Source organism: Pipistrellus hanaki (genome assembly GCF_964339955.1).
Source record: "Pipistrellus hanaki genome assembly, chromosome: 2".
Classification (NCBI taxonomy): Eukaryota; Metazoa; Chordata; class Mammalia; order Chiroptera; family Vespertilionidae; genus Pipistrellus; species Pipistrellus hanaki.
The window spans coordinates 30,017,089-30,033,959 of record NC_140504.1 but is presented as its reverse complement, the minus strand read 5'-3'; the positions used below and the strand labels follow the sequence as shown (position 1 = coordinate 30,033,959).

At 43.4% G+C, this 16,871-nt stretch overlaps 1 protein-coding gene across 6 annotated transcripts in view; it reads left to right on the top strand.

Annotated features, from left to right (window-relative positions):
- The window catches only part of TNFSF10 (TNF superfamily member 10), a 49,551-nt gene that overhangs the window by 23,127 nt on the left and 9,553 nt on the right, over positions 1 to 16,871 (top strand). The window contains exons 1-3 of one of the 6 annotated variants that reach the window (XM_084874176.1): positions 8,312 to 8,382; positions 12,301 to 12,477; positions 15,345 to 15,479. In XM_084874176.1, the coding sequence (XP_084730302.1) occupies positions 12,346 to 12,477; positions 15,345 to 15,479 (267 nt within the window). In that variant the 5' untranslated portion in view covers positions 8,312 to 8,382; positions 12,301 to 12,345. Of the gene's footprint in view, positions 1 to 8,311; positions 8,804 to 9,801; positions 10,396 to 12,300; positions 12,478 to 15,344; positions 15,480 to 16,871 lie in introns of those variants that run through there. The other 5 variants (XM_084874172.1, XM_084874175.1, XM_084874173.1 and 2 more) reach the window with 5 other exon arrangements.

The following is a 16,871-nucleotide window of genomic DNA, read 5'->3' as shown; positions in this document are numbered from 1 at the left end:
TTAATTGAAATGCAAACGTGTCAAAGTGGACATGATCAATTCTAAAAATACTGTGAACAAAATATGGAACTTTGATTTAGAAACAGAAATTAGTGTTTATTTTTTCATTAATGAAACAAAATACAGTAATAACTTGGCAGGTTTTACTCCTCAGTACTATTCATATAGAATTTTATTTTTTCCCCACTGAACTGGTAAATTGATCATTTCTGTCTTTTCAGAAAACACACTATTCAGTAATGGGTTAGTCTTGGTATTGTTGAAAGAAATGTTTCCCCCCCCCCCCATGCCTAGAGCTATTTCACTACTAAACATAGGAACTATTTGATTTTACAGTAACTGTATTATGTGAATGGATGATATGCTCATCAAATTCCAATAGTATTGACAATCAACATAATTCTTTTAAAAGAGACTCATTTATCTGATTTGGAAGGGGATAGCTGAAAAGCAATAAAAGTCATACTCAGATGTTATAGAAACTTACTCCAACTTGCTTTCATTGAAAGATGAACTACAGTTTGCCCGACCCACTTGCTCAGTGGTTGCAAGTTGACTTATGAATCAGGTGGTCACTGGTTAGATTCCCAGTTAGGGCACATCCAGGCCCTTGTGATTCAAAATCTTTGACCTTCTTTCACAAACAGACCAGATTGCCTTCAAAAAGTTGAAAGCTCAAGAGGTTGCTAACGCAGAAGGATTAAGGTACAAGGCTACACCAATAGTGAGAGGTCAAACAGACTTTTAGACTGAGCTTTGAAACTCAACGTAGGCTTTTTCACTAATTATTAACCCTATGATAACAAAGCACAGATGGACTGTTGGGGATGTAGATATTGGATGTGATTCAAGGACAATCGACCTCACTATTCACATAACCGAAGCCTTCTTTGAGAAATAAATAAAATCTAAAGTTGCTGAAATTTTTAAATCTTAAAAATGTTAGCATCTTATAAATAAACTGGAGACCCAGTGCACGAAATTTGTGCATGGGGAAAGGGTGTCCTTCAGCTCAGCCTGCACCCTCTCTAATCTGGGACCCCTCAACTGCCTGTTTAGGCCCGATCCTACCCTTACAGGGATCTGGCCTAAACGGGCAGTCAGACATCCCTCTCACAATCCAGAACTGCTGGCCCTTAACTGCTTCTGCCTGCCAGCCTTGATCACCCCCTAACTACTCCCCTGCCAGGCTGATTGATGTCTAACTGCTCCCTGCCCGCCTGTTTGCCCCCAAATTTCCTCCTCTGCTGAACTGATCACCCCTAATTGCCCTCCCTGCAGGCTTGATTGTCTCCAATTGCCCTCCCTTGCAGACCTGGTCCCTCCTAATTGTCTTCCTCTGCTGGCCATCTTGTGGTGGCCACTTTGTGTCCACATGGGGGCAGGATCTTTGACCACATAGGGTCAGCCATCTTGTGTGATGGAGTGATGGTCAATTTGCATACTACTCTTTTATTAGATAGGATAGAGGCCTGGTACATGGGTGGGGCCAGTTGGTTTGCCCTGAAGGGTGTCCTGGATCAGGGTGTCCTGGCCTTCCCTTGGGGCATAGGGCAGCCTGGGTGAGGGGCCTGTGGTGGTTTGCAGGCTGGCCACACCTCTGGCGACCCAAGAGGAGGCCCTGGTATCTGGGATTTATTTACCTTCTACAATTGAAATTTTATAGCCTAGAGTGGAGCCTAGCTTTCTGCTAGCTTCGTGGTGGCAACTATTTCTGTTGGAATTTATTTATCTTCTATAATTGAAACTTTGTAGCCTTAAGTGGAGGCCAAGGCAGACCAGAGCTGCAAAAACTTGGCTTCCTCCATCGCCAGAACAAACCTATCCTCCTGCTCTCTCTAGCTCTGTGGCTACCGCCATTTCTGTTGGGATTTATTTATCTTCTATAATTGAAACTTTGTAGCCTTAAATGGAGGCCTGGTGTGGAAAGCTTGGCTTCCTCCATTGCCAGGGAAACCCAAGCCTCCTTCCTGCTCTCTCTGTGGCTGCAGCCATCTTGGTTGGGTTTATTTGCACACTTGATCCTGATTGGCTTGTGGGAGTGGTTTGTGGTGTAGTGGAGTGATGGTTAATTTACATAATACTCTTTTATTAGATAGGATGTGACATAAATATGAGTGCTATTCCCACTTTACAGATGAGAAAACTGAGCCTAAAAACTTTTAATTAAGTTCACTTTGGAGAATGAAGACATTTGCATTGTCATTGTGTGGTCATTATATTCCAGGCACTTCCCTTCCCATCTCCCTTCTCCCACCTCTGCATCATTCCTTACTGAGTGATTTTAGTGAGCAAAAGCAACTGACCCAGAAGAGCAGTAGAAAAGCCTTGTCAGAGTGAGGTCCAGGAAAAGAAAATGCAAGAAACCTACTGGGAATTAATGAAACAACTTCCAGCTTCCAAAACCCAAAAGAAAGGGACAATGATCCAATTCAGTCAAGGGGATAAGCGAAACAACTTTTTGGAGCTTCCAATGAATATATCTTGTCAGACCAATTAATCTTAGTTTAGTTCCAATCAGACATTGTATACTCCATTAGTTAGATAATGGAGATGCAAACTGATCATGTGCCTTTATTAACTGACCAATTACATAGCCCCATTTTTTCTCTGTGTTCAAAAGAAATGATCTAAAAGCTTTTAAGGTACTAGTCAACAAGGTGTCGAGATACAATGACCATATAAAAATTCTGATGTTCTCACATTTCTTTGTGGTAAAAATATCCTTTAGCCCAGGATACTGGTGTGTGTGTGTTTTTTAACTTTATTTTTATTGTTGACACTGTAACAGATGTCCCCATTTCCTCCCCCTTTGCCCACTTCCACCCAGTGCTCCCCCTTCCCTCTGGACATCACCAAACTGTTATCTGTGGCTATGGGTTATGCATATATGTTTTCTGGCTAATCCCTTCACCTTTCATCCAGTCCCTTTTTTCTCCATCCCTTCTGAAATGTGTCAATCTGTTTGACGTATCTATCCCTTTAGTTCTATTTTGTTATTTAGATTCCACATATAGGTGAGATCATATAGTATTTGTCTTTCTCTGACTGCCTTAATTCACTTAGCATAATAATCTCCAGGTCCATCCAAGCTGTCACAAAAGGTAAGATTTCCTTCTGTTTTATGGATGAATAATATTCCACTGTGTCAATGTACCACTCATCTAATACTGATGGGCACTTGGGCTGTTTCCAGATCTTGGCTATCTAGACTAATAAAAAAGAAGCATGCAAATTGACCGTACCTCCATAATACCAACAAGCCACATCCATCAGCCAATCAAGAGTGAGTATGCAGATCAACCAACCAAGATGACTGTGGCCATTGAGAGAGCAGGGGGCTTGGGTTACCCTGGGTTACCCACCCTGACTAGCCCTGGCCTCTGCTCAAGGCTACAAAATTTTAATTATAGAAGATAAATAAATCCCAACAAAAATGGCGGCAGCCACAGAGCTGGAGAGAGAGCGGGAGGCTTGGATTGGAGGAAGCCAAGCTTCCCACCCATAGCCTTCCTGCCCTGGCTTTCGCTCAAGGCTATAAAATTTCAATTATAGAAGATAAATAAATCCCAGATACCAGGGCCTCTGCTTGGAGTATGGAGGGGAGGGGGGTGCGGCATGGCCGGCCTACAAAACACCACAGGCCCCTTGCCCAGGCTGTCCCATACCCCAAGGGAACCCTAGCCCTGATCTGAGACACCCCTTCAGGGCAAACCAGCAGGACCCTGCCCATGCATCAGGCCTCTAGACTATCTAAGAAAAGAGTAATATGCAAATTGACCATCACTTAAACACACAAGATGGCCGCCCCCATGTGGTCAAAGATGGCTTCTCCCATGTGGACACAAGATGGCCACCACAAGATGTCTGGCAGTGCAATGCAGTTGGGAGGGACCAGGTCTGCAAGGGAGGGCAGTTGGGGGCGATCAAGCCTGAAGGGGAGGGCAGTTAGGGGTGACCAGGCCAGCAGAGGAGGGAAGTTGGGACCAACCAGGGATGCAGGGAAAGGCAGTTTGGGGGAACCCAGGCCTGCAGGGGAGATCAGTTGGCGGGGGAGACCAGGCCTGTAGGGGAGGGCAGTTAGGTGTGACCAGGCCTGTAAGGGAGGGCAGTTAGGGGCAATCAGGCTGGCAGGGGAGCAGTTAGGCATCAATCAGACTGGCATGGGAGTGGTTAGGGGGTGATCAGGCTGGCAGGCTGAAGTGGTTAGGGGCAATCAGGAAGGCAGGCAGGCAAGCAGTTAGGAGTCAGCAGTCCTAGATTGTGAGAGGGATGTCTGACTGTCCATTTGGGCCAGATCCCCTTAAGGGTAGGATCAGGCCTAATGGGAAGTTGGACATCCCTCAAGGGGTCCCAGATTAGAGAAAGTACAGGCTGGGCTGAGGGACACACTACCCTCTGTGCACCAGGTCTCTAGTCTATATATATAAAAGCCTAAGTGATCGTTATGACCAGTTGACCAAACGACCTGTTGACTGGTCACTATTATGTGCACTGACCACCAGGGGCAAATGCTCAATGCAGGAGCTGTCCCCTGGTGGTTAGTGCACTTCCACAGCCAACCTCCCATGGCAGGCCAATCTCCTATGGTCCCACCCTCTGGCCGGCCAGCCCTGATTAGCCCCAATTGGGACTGGGTGAAATGGCCCCGATTGGCCCCGATCGCTGGCCAGGCCAAGGAACCCTACCCATGCACGAATTCGTGCACCAGGCCTCTAGTTGTAAATAATGCTGCTGTGAACATAGGGGTGCATATATTCATTCTGATTGGTGCTTGGAGATTCTTAGGATAAGTTTCCAGAGGTGGAATTGCTGAGTGAAATAGCAGTTCCATTTTTAATTTTCTGAGGAAATTTCATACTGTTTTCCACAGTGGCTGCACCAGTCTGCATTCCCACCAATAGCACACAAAGGCTCCCTTCTCTTCACATTCCACTAGCACTTGTTTGCTGACTTATTGTTGATAATCATTCTGGCAGGTGTGAGGCGAATGATGTTTTGGAGACAAGTGGAGATTGTGTAGCTGCAGTTTAGATTAGAAAGGAAAAGTAAGTCTAGCATTTGGGGTGGGAGTTTCCCTTTTAGACAATAATCCCTTTAAAATCAAGACAGAAGTCATTGTGGGTGGGACTCTGAACTTTGCATTTTTACTCTGTAGCTTTGTGAGTGGCACAGGACTTACATTTTGGTTACTTTCTTAGTTCGTATTTATTTTTTAGTTAAAATTCTACTTGTGTGGGAGCATGGATGAGGTAGCTCTCACAGGAAAACAACGTGTTCTTTCTTGAAGAAAGGAGCAAGAAAGGAGCAAAACCCACTGAAACGTAGGAAGAGCATTGGTGAATTTGACAAATTTTATAAACATTTCATAAGTGCCAGCTTAACACCAAGATGCTGAGTTACTGAGATAAATTCAGAAGGTATCTGCCCTCAAACATCTCACAGCCTGTGTGGCAGGTGCTCAAGGCTTAATCCTCATAGCACAGGATAGGGACAGGGGCTAACGTACTGAGAAGCCAGGCTAGCCCCCAGACTTTCTACACTGATAGGGATATCAGCAGCTTAAAAATGAACTTTCTGACCTAGGGTTCTTCCCCAGATGTGTCTGGAACACTGACCAGTAATGGAATCCAGGACCTGGGTAGGCTGAATTGTCATAGGGGTAAGTTATGACACCTTCTCAAGTACTATTCCAATTTCTGACTAAAATATTTCAGGCCTGTCCTTCAGTGCTGGGGTCTGCCGATGAGGCACTGCCTCTTCCAGGAAGCCCTCCAGGCATCCACTTATGCTCATTTCCTTTCCACACCAATGCCATGTCATGGAACTTCTGCCAGTCTCTCTCTCTCCTCCCTCCCCCTTCTTTTCCAAGCATGTACTGCTTACTAAGTTTCAGGAACTCACAGCACAAGGAAATAATAAGCAATCAGCCTAGTTAGGGAGTAGTCCTATTGGAAAGTCCAGCCTATAATAAAATGCAGTATCACAGTTTCCCTGAAAACAAAGGGCAAAAGGTACAAAGGGTAAGAGAAAGGAGGTGTTATGCTACAAGTATAGGGAAAATGATAGAACAGTCTTTCACTTGAATTGCTTTCTTTCTCCTCCCATCAAATAAACTTCCTGGTCCTTGTTTATATAATTCTCTCAGGGTTCTGGACTAAAGGTCTAATGGCAAAGGACTGGAGGAGTGGGAGGAAAATTCACTCACATCTCATTTGCCTCCTCAGTTCCACTCCAAAGGCCACATAGTTAGAACCCCAACTTTACAGAAGACAAGCCTGGGTCAGACATGTTAATTGGCCTGCCCAAGAGCTCACAGCTCATAAGATCTCTTTCTGAGATGCATGACCAAACTTGTTTATCATGCATGATAAACATGACCATGCTTACACAATGGTACAGGGCCACTTGATGTCTTCCTACTCTCATAGTCCGTGGCTTTTCTGCTGTACAAGAAACCATCTCTTAGATGGTGAGACAAGGGGGCTGCAGACAGTGCAGCAGGGGCATGCACTGTCTTCAGCTTTCCCATAGGAGTGCCAGCATGGGGTCCAGGGCTGGGTGGGCCTGCACCAGCTGCTGGGTGGGGAAGGCCCAGCTCAGAACTACTTCCTCATAAAGTCTAATAGCTTCATTGTCACTGCTTCTGCTTCTGTTTTTGTTGTTGTTGTTGTTGTTTTGTGTTTTTTTTTTGTTTGTTTTTTTTTACAGAGAGGAAGAGAGGGGGTTAGAGAGTTAGAAACATCGATGAGAGAGAAACATCAATCAGCTGCCTCTTGCACACCCCCTACTGGGGATGTGCCGGCAACCAAGGTACATGCCCTTGACGGGAATCGAAACTGAGACCTTTCAGTCCACAGACCGACACTCTATCCACTGAGCCAAACCAGTTTCAGCTTCTGCTTCTGTTTTTATTTCTAAAGATACATATTGCTGTTTAACACATTTTTTTAAAAATTAGTGTGAAGACGCCACTTCTGGATTCATAGTGCCTCCTGCTCCCTGATTCCCTCTCCTTTCTGAGCTCATTTCAACTTCTGCTGGATTCACAGCAGCCCCAAGAGCTGGTATGCGGGTTGTGTCAGCCTCTGCCCCCTGTCTATCACACCCCACCCAAACATGACAAGGAAGCAAATCTTATTGAAAACACCCACAATGTCTGATATGCAAGTGCACCCACCAGGTGAGTGGGTGCATTTGCATATCAGATGCACCCACTCATCTGGGAGAGCTCCAGCTCTCCCCTGTAATGCTGTTTTCATCAAAAGTCACACAAACCAATTTACTGCTGAATTTTCTGCCCTCAATGCCCAACTTAGTCATCTTGGGGGTTTCTCTTCCTACACGAGATACTGGTTGGTGGTATCTTCAGGTGTTTGTAGTTATTAATGGCTCTCTCTATGACTACCAAAAGCAACACCTGGCCTCTAGTAGAATCATAAAATGATTGAGTTGCTAGGGATCTTAAAGACCTCTTAGTAAATCCTATTGCTTGGTTAATAAGAAAACTAAAGTAACAAAATGCAAATGTTTTCTTCCTAGAAAATGGCAGAAAAGCAAATAAACATCAATAAATCATAAATAAACATCAATACACTGTCGGGTTACTCTCTGCATTGAGTACACACTGTGGGCCAGCTCTGTGATAGATCCCAAGGCTACAATGATACATAAAACAAGAACCTTCATTTGTAGGAGCTCACAAACACAGGAACCTTATCTGTAGTTTGTACAGTGACATATGAGCAAGAATTATCTCAGGTGGCTCTCCCCGACCTTCCTTTTTCTTCTTGGTGCCCTCAGTTCTAGTTAAGGAGTGCCATGGGGGCATTTTTTCAGCCCCTTGGCTGCCAAGCCCTTCTCCCTGAGTGTCCCACAAGAAACCATGTGCTCCCTTAGAGCCCTTTGTGGATACATATTACCTTTCAGTGACTCATGGAGACATTCCTATGTGGCCCTTCCATGTCTACATAGATCTCTATGCCCATCCATTACCTACATAGATGTTCTTATGTGTCCCATGAGTGTGAACAATTTCATGTGCCTCTCTGTCCTGTGCCAGTGCAACTAAGGGTTCAACAAGACTGAGGGGGGCCATCGAAGGATGAAGAAAAGACAGACAGAGAATAAACTGGTCTAGGTGGATCTTCTATGCCTGGCTGAGACCACAGAAAAGATCAGAGGGCAAGCTGGTAAACAAGGTAGTGGTCATCATAGTTACAAAGTTCATGGGAGTTTCACTTGTTTTAGCAGCACTTGCTGCACTTCCCATAGTCCATTAGTTACTGGGAAAGGATTTAGGGAGTGTCCTAAGGTAAAGCTTAATTATGCTAAGAGGGCTGTGCCCTCTAAGCTGGGACTTGTTTGAGGCTTTGCTAGCAGGTCAGTCCGAGGCTTAACCGTATAACCACTCCCTTCATTTCTAGTGTCCAATCAGCGTGTTTCTTTTGTTTCATCTGGGGCTGGCAAGTGGGTGGCACCAGACTGGCCAAGGCGTGTGTCAGTGGGGGCCCTCACAATTGTCCTGCTGGTTGCCCTGAAGATTGGCCCTGATTGCCAGCCCAGGTAGGCAGGTAAGACTTTATAGACCATAGTAAAGGACTGAAATTTTGTTGTGGACAAAGAGAAGGTTTTTATGAGTTTTAAGCAGTGGAGGGCTGTAATATTATTCACATAAACTTCAGGGCTTGACAAGGTCTTCCTAGCACAGGGAGAAGGGATTCCTTCTTCCTAGGCCTATGTGAGAACTCCGGGGGTTCTGAGAGCTGTTTGCCTTGGACTTCACATTCATAAAGGACCTCAGGTAGAATGTTTGATGTCATCTCCGTATAAAATTGGATGTATAATCCTTCTACTTTCTTCTGTACAAATCACCTGTGTCCAAAAGGAGCTTACATTTTATTTATTTATATTTAATTTTATCTTTATTGTTGAAAGTATTATAGATGTTTCCCCTTTTTTCTATTGAGCCCCTCCACCACACATTTGCCCCCTTTCCCCCCCAGCTCCCAGGCCTTCACCACACTATTGTTTGTGTTCATTGGTTATGCATATATGCATAAAAGTCCCCAGAGTTAATCTCTCCACCACAGCCCCCAACCCATGCCTTCCCTCTGAGATTCGTCAGTCTGTTCCATGTTTCTATGTCTCTGGATCTATTTTGTTCATCAGTTTATTTTGTTCATTAGATTCCACATATGAGTGAGATTGTGTGATACTTGTCTTTCTCTGACTAGTTTATTTTGCTCTGCATAATAATCTCCAGGTCCCTCCATGCCGTCGTAAAGGGCGAGATCCTTCTTTTCTACAGCTGCAAAATATTCCATGGTGTAAATGTACCATAGCTTTTTTATCCACTCATCTACTGGTGGACATTCGGGCTGTTTCCAGATCTTGTTTATTGTGCTGTTATGAACATAGGAGTGCATATATTTATTCTGATTGATGTTTTGGGTTTCCTAGAATATATTCCTGGAAGTGGAATTATTGGGTCAAATGGCAGTTCCATGTTTATGTTTTTTGAAAAAATTCATACTGTTTTCTATAATGGTTGCACCAGTTTACATTCCCACCAGCTGTGTAGTTGGGTTCCCTTTTTTCCACATCCTTATCCACACCTGCCTTTTGTTGATTTGTTGATGGAAGCCATTCTGACAAGTGTGAGGTGGTACCTCAGTGTTGTTTTGATTTGCATCTCTCAGATGATTAGTGACTTTGAGCACGTTTTCATGTGTCTCTTGGCCTTCTGTATGTTGAGGTCATGTTTTCTTATCCATTTAGCTACCTTATGTCTTTTGATTGAAGTATTTACATTTAAGGTTATTATTAATAGGTATTATTTGTTGCCATTTTCATTCTTTATGACTGTGTTCCTCTCTATCTCTCTATTTTGTATTCTTACAACAGCCCCTTTAGCATTTCTAGCAGTGCTGATTGGTGGTAATAAACTCTTTTAGCCTTTATTTGTATGCGGAGTTTTCATTTCACCTTCAGTTTTGAATGATAGTCTGGCTGGGTAGAGTAGTCTTGGACTCAGTCCCTTGGGTTTTATTCCTTGGTATACTTTATGCCACTCTCTTTTGTTCTGAAGTGTTTCTATTGAGAAATCAGCAGTGGGGGCCCACTGCTTCAGGGATTAGTGCTATCAGGATTAGTGCTGTGATCAGGATTAGGGGGTGATTGGTGGTTCAATATATAGTCCATGTGAGGTGCCTGGCTAGGTACTGAGGTGTGTCCAGGCCGAAGGTTACATCATACTCCACCCACCAATTTGGGGAAGGGAGCATCTATCAGTTCTATGTGAATGAAAAAGAGTCTGGTTACAAACTGAAAGGATAATAGAATCCGGCCAATGAAACTCAGTCACTTCTGCCTTCAGTGGACCTTTCACACAAGGTGAGAGTCTTAGCATCTAAAACCTTTTAGAGGTCAGTTTGTTCTCAAGATTGGAATCATCTGGGGAGATTAAAAACCTGTCAGGTCCAGACATCAGAATCTTGGAGGCCCAGACATCAGAATCTTGGAGGCCCGGACATCAGGAATCAGAATTGTTTAATATTGCTCTAGCCAGTTTGGCTCAGTGGATAGAGCGTTGGCCTGCAGACTGAACTGTCCCAGGTTCAGTTCTGGTCCTGGGCACATGCCCGATTGTGGGCTCGATCCCTAGTAGGGGACATGCAGGAGGCAGCCAATCAATGATTTTCTCTCATCATTGATGTTTCTATTTCTCCCCCTCTCTCTTCCTTTCTGAAATCAATAAAAATAAATTTTCAAAAAAGAAGCTCTAATTCTAAGCCAAAGCATGTACCCAGGACGTAAACACACTTGAAAAGACTTTAAACGTATTGTTAACCTAAAAAATCATTGAAACCTGTAAAGAATTTTTGTGAGTTTATTTGAGCCAAACTATCAACATATGCTGGGATAATGCTCCGGAGAATGGCGGGTTACATCTGTATTTATATATTGTAATCAAAGGAAGGGATATAGGTGGGTTACATGAAATCCATTGGTGATATATTAAGGAGATGGGATAAAGCAAAGTGGGGAAACCTCTAGGATAGAGTGAAAAGAGAAATGATGGACATATGCTTCTTTTACAGAGATGAATACAAAATAGTTTAACATAATTAACACTTGACAATTAACTTGATGACAATAAGTCCTGGTGCCATTTTTGTGCTTTGAAGGGTCCTGAGAAAAGGGAAGTTACAAGTTACCCATGCATTTCACTGATATGTTATCTTAGAGGCAAAAAGACAAACGGGTTTAATAAAGATCTAAGCTGATCTTTGTCAGGAAAAATACTGACCTGGGACATGACTACTCACTATAACCTGTTTGAGGTTCAATATTTAATTTCCAGACCATCCTTTGTGGTTATTTTAGGTCTCTTGAGTTTGCAAGGCTGCCATGCAGCCTCCTCTGAGCTTAGCATGTGGCCCTTCTCACCCACAGTGTGTATGTGTGTGTGTGTGTATGTGTGTGTGTGTGTATGTGTGTGTGTGTATATATATATATGACACTGAAAGGGCTGTGAGAGGAAACAACATGCTGGAGCAGCGGGGGATATGTGTGCATACACATGAGCCTAACCAGTGGTCAAGGACAGCAGGGGGGTGGGGGCATACGTGGGGAGGAGTTTGGGATGGGAATGGGGGATAAGGACAAATATGTGATGCCTTAATCAATAAATTTCTTTGGTTGATTTCTCCCCTTTATCTCCACCCTCCCCAACCCTCCCTCTGAGGTCCAACAGTCTGATGCACGCCTCCTTGTCTCTGGGTCTGTTCTTGATTATTATTTAGTATATTTTATTTTATTTATTTTATTTTTTCTTCCTATCAGTTTATTTTATTTTATCTATTAATTTTTTTGCCTCAGCAAACTTTTATTTTTTTAATTTTTAAAAAAATAAATCTTTATTGTTCATATTATTACAAATGTTCCTCATTTTTCCCCCCCCTCCATCAGGTTCCCACCCCACCCTCTGCCCTTTCCCCACCCCCCATTGTCCTCATCCATAGGTGCACAGTTTATGTTCAGTCTCTTCCCACACCCCACACTCCTCTTTTCCCCGAGAATTGTCAGTTCACTCCCCTTCCATACCTCTGATTCTATTATATCCATCAGTTAATATTGTTCATCAGTTTGTTTGTTTTTTAATTCCCTTTATTTAGTATATTTTAAAGCATATCTCCCGGCTGCCCCAGCGTGTTTTTGCTTCTCACTTTCAGTTTCGTGTCTTCTCACAGCCAATAAAACGAGCTCCACCCTGCTCTTGTTTCCTAATATTTGCAGTGCAGCCCTGAGAAAGAACTGCCTGTCGTTTGTTCCTGTCAGACCATGACTGCAATAATGGCCCCAGAGAAGTCCAGTTTCTGTCAGAGCTTATGCCTGATCCTGACCTTCACAGTGTTCCTGCAGTGTGCCTGCGTGGCCATGTCTTACTTGTACTTCACCAGTGAGATGCAGCAGGTCAGTACAATGCATATGGGTTCATAGCAGCTGTCAGCACCCTTGTGTTAACGGCCTCTCCTTTGCCTCTCTCCTTGCTCCTCTTTGAAAACTTTACAGTGAACGTTTCCTTTCCCTGCCTGAGAGGTATTTTGGTTTTAGATCTGTTGCATTTGTGTGTTGATAATAGTGAGACTAAAAATAGGTATTCTACCTATTCGTTGGCCATAGCTCATATTCTACTGCTCATCCTAAAATAACTGAAAATAAAATTGCCATTCTATGCCTGTAGATGGTTCAGGGACAAATGCAGGTGCATTTGACAGAGAGAGAGAGAGAGAGAGAGAGAGAGAGAGAGAGAGAGAGAGAGAGAGAGAGAGAACAAAACAAAACAAAACAGTGCCATTTTAATTTGTGTATTTCTCAACTATATAAAACATTTGGAACTATAAATGCAAAATTGATAAAAATAAACCAACTCAACTTTTTAGCCTCATATCTTTGTTTGACTAATTGTATATTGTCAAAACCTGTGAGTTGGAAGGAAATTTAAACACCCATATTTTATAGATTGTGGTAGGGTGCTTTTTACCTTTTTATTTTTTTACCTTTTATAAATTTTCTACAGTGAGTGTCATAAAAATATCTATGCTATCCATACATTCACTTTCACACAGACTTAAAGAACTTGACAGTTTTACAGAGTCTTCAGAGAAAACAACCATACACAAAACTGCCCCTACACAGGCTGATCTCAACCCTGTAAACAAAAGAGATATTACTTAACTAGGAGGTGGGATTAGATGGTTTGGGTGGGGCTTTTGTTTTGTTCTGCTTTGCTTGTAGAAAAGTGTTTCTTACTTCTCTATAGTCTCTAGGTTGCCTGTGTGTCCTCCTTGTCTCTGGGCCTCATTGAATTTGAGGTAACAATAGCACCACATTAGCTTGTCAACCTCCCTGCCATGGATGCCTAGGGCCTTCCTCCATTTTCCCTCCCAAACAAAACTTTTCTGAAAAATTTCAAGAGGCTGTCCAGAGGCACTAGTCAGCAGTTGAACTCTGCTTCTGGCCCCTGCTCGGTATTCAACCCCCTCCAACTCCACTTCCTTGTAGAGATAACACTTCTTGCTCCTACATGCTCTCAGCTCAGCCTTGCCCTGTTCCTGCCCCATGCTCTGCAGCTTCCAACTGCTAGGAAGCAAGAGTTAAAATTGCTCCCTCCCGCCGAAACCGGTTTGGCTCAGTGGTAGAGCTTCGGTCTGTGGACTGAAAGATCCCAGGTTTGATTCCTGTCAAGGGCATGTACTTACATTGGTTTCAGGCACGTCTCGGTAGCAGGTGTGCAAGAGGCAGCTGGTTGATGTTTCTCTCTCATCGACATTTCTGGCTCTCTATCTCTCTCCCTTCCTCTCTGTAAAAAATTAATAAAATATATTTAAAAAATTGCTCCCTCCCTCCTGTGTCACATACATCTTTTATCCCAACAAGTTAACAGAAGTTTGTGAGCCTGTTTTTTGTTGTTGTTTGTTTGTTTTGTTTTTAATTTCATCAGGGCAGTGCCTGGCCAAGTTCTTATATTTATAAACCACATGTGATTGAATTTCTTCTTTGGAAAGACTTTTCAGCCTCCACTTAAGTTGCAGGTGCAAATACACTGGGTGGACAGAATATTATGATCTCTAAATGCATAATAATCTGGCCACTCAGTGTATATCCTATATAATAAAAGGCTAATATGCAAATTGTCTTTTCAACCCAGGAGTTTGACCAGCAGGCAGGTGAGCCAACCGCCCATGTCCTTTCCCCTTGGCCAGGCTGGCTGGACCTGGTGAATTCATGCACCGGGCCTCTACTATATACTGAGTGGCCAGATAATTATGAGTTCAGAGATCATAATAATCTGGCCACTCAGTGTAGATGTCTATAGAAAAGTGCAGGGTGAGCAGGGGCAAAGTAGCATCTAATTCCATTGTCAGCTCAGGGGGCCCCAGTGGTCACCTCCACGACATTGACCAGAAGACTGTTTTCCTCTTGTAATTAAATGAAGGAAGAAAGAAAATAAACATTTAAAAGCAAATGAATGCCAATGCCACAGTGGGTGGAGGAGTGAATTAATTCAGGTTTATGCTTTTGCACTTGAGGGACCTTGGTCAAATGACTCTGGCTGGAACCTCTCTCAGACAGTTAAGTCATTTCGATTTGTAATAAGAGGGTTATCCTTAAGTGTGATCCTTCCTTCATGCTTTGGAATATTCCTAAGTACAAGTAGCAGGAAAAAACAAAAAGGCCATTGTACTGCAAAATATCATATTTTTAACTTCAATAGTTAAAAATAAAACCAGGCAATAAGACACCAAAAAAAAAAAAAAAACCAAAACAAAACAAAAAACCACACACAAAACACACACACACACACACACACACACACACACACACACACACAAACCACCCTCAAACCTTGCAACCTTGTGTGAGTTTCCTGTTTTTGTAAGATCAGTATCAGCCTCAAGTGCTCTGAAAGGTTAGGAATTTGTGAATATATGCTTGTGTGCAAGCGTGTAAGGGCATCTGAGTTTAACATCAAGCAAGGACTTTGTTGATAAATATAATGAACAACACAAACTGATGAACAGGGGCAGATCCAGAGGCAGAGAAGCATCGACCATACTGCCAGACCTCAGAGGGAAGGTAGGGGAGGGTGGGCAAAAGGAGGAGAGGTCAACCAAAAGTCTTGTATGCATGAATATAAGCCTAACCAATGGACATGAACTCCAGGGGGGGTGACGGCATGAGTGGGGAGGGGGGGGTTAGGGGGGTTAATGGAGGGATGAGGACACATATATAATTTCTTAATTAATAATGTTGTGTCATATTCCATCTTGACCTAGATGCAGGACAAGTCCTTCAAATCGACCATTGCTTGCTTCTTAAAGGAAGATGACACCTCTTGGGACTACAGTGATGAGAATATGAACAATCCCTGCTGGCAAGCAAAGTGGCAGCTACGACAGTTTGTTAGAAAGGTAGGTGGACTCTCGGGTGACTTCACCAGCTTTTCATGGAAGGTCGGAGGAGAGGGGATATTTAAGATTGTCTCGTCTAGACTGTTCGTTTTGCAAAAGGGGAAACTGAGGCCCAGAGTGCTTAAGCGGTTTTCCCTAAATTCATAGAACTGCAGAAAGGCAGAACAGCACCAAACAGTGGGCCTTAGTCAACTTCCGGTCTATAGTTCATGCCTCTACTCTAGACAATCTCCCCATCCCGTCTAATCTTTGTATCCTATGTTGTGGAAATGGAGGCACAGGCAGAGCAATGTGTTCAAAGTCAGAAAACAATGAAGGGTGTGTGTGTTCTTTTATTCAGAATATGAAAGAGGCCAATTAATGGTGTTTTATATTCTTCCCACATGTTGATCTCAGAGAGGAAAGGGTCAGGGAAGAGAGATACTTTGAGAAATTGAAGTTGACATCTCAATTTGCAGTTAGCAAATAACAAATTATAGTATTTTCTGTCTATGGAAGTTGCTAAAACAGGATCTCTAGCCAGAACTAGTATGTAACTAACAGGCACAGGGTGAAACCTGATATGCAGGGAAGGAGGGCGGTGGAGAGAGCAAACTGAGCCAGGACTTGCTGGCTCCAGGGAGGCTGCCTGCAGGAACTTGCTGGCTCCCAGGTGGCTGGGAGTGAAACTAGGGGAAGGAAGCCCAAAAGTTACATAATTGTGGTTGGGCTCTTCCTTCTCGGCAAGAAAGCATTTATTAATAATTTACTTTCAACTTCTCAGAAAAGTCAGAGGAGGACACAGGTATGTAAATACTCTGACAAGAAGTAAGCACCAGGATTGTTTAAAAAATCCTGGGGACATTCTCAGCACAGAAGGAGGAAGTGTTTTACTGGCATGATTGGGAGTCCAGGACGTGGTGCTCAATAGCTTTATGAGATAGAAATCGTTATCCTCTTCCTTTAAAAACAAAGCAAAACAAAACAAAACAAAAAACAGATGAAGGAGTTAAAGTTTATATCAGTTAAGTGACTTGAGAAAATTTCCCAGAGCTAACAATTGACAGGTTTGAATCCAGGCCACCTGAACATACTGTAATTATTATTGTTTTTTGCCTCCCACACTGTAGGAATTACCCTCTCTCTTTCCTGCTGATCCTCTTTCTTCCTTCCCTTCTGTTCCAGAATGACAGAGAGAGAGAGAGAGAGAGAGAGAGAGAGAGAGAGAGAGAGAGAGTATTGCTGAAGCCACCTCTTGCTTTCCCTGCCTGTACCAGTGTCCATTGGACTACAGGCAGTCCCCTGATCACCGGGAGTCAGAGCTTGAGGCAGATGCAGAAGCAGAGAGCTTCTGACTTGGGATGGGAGTACAGGGGAAGGGAGTTTCTGGTAGTTGCCCAATTAACTACAGTG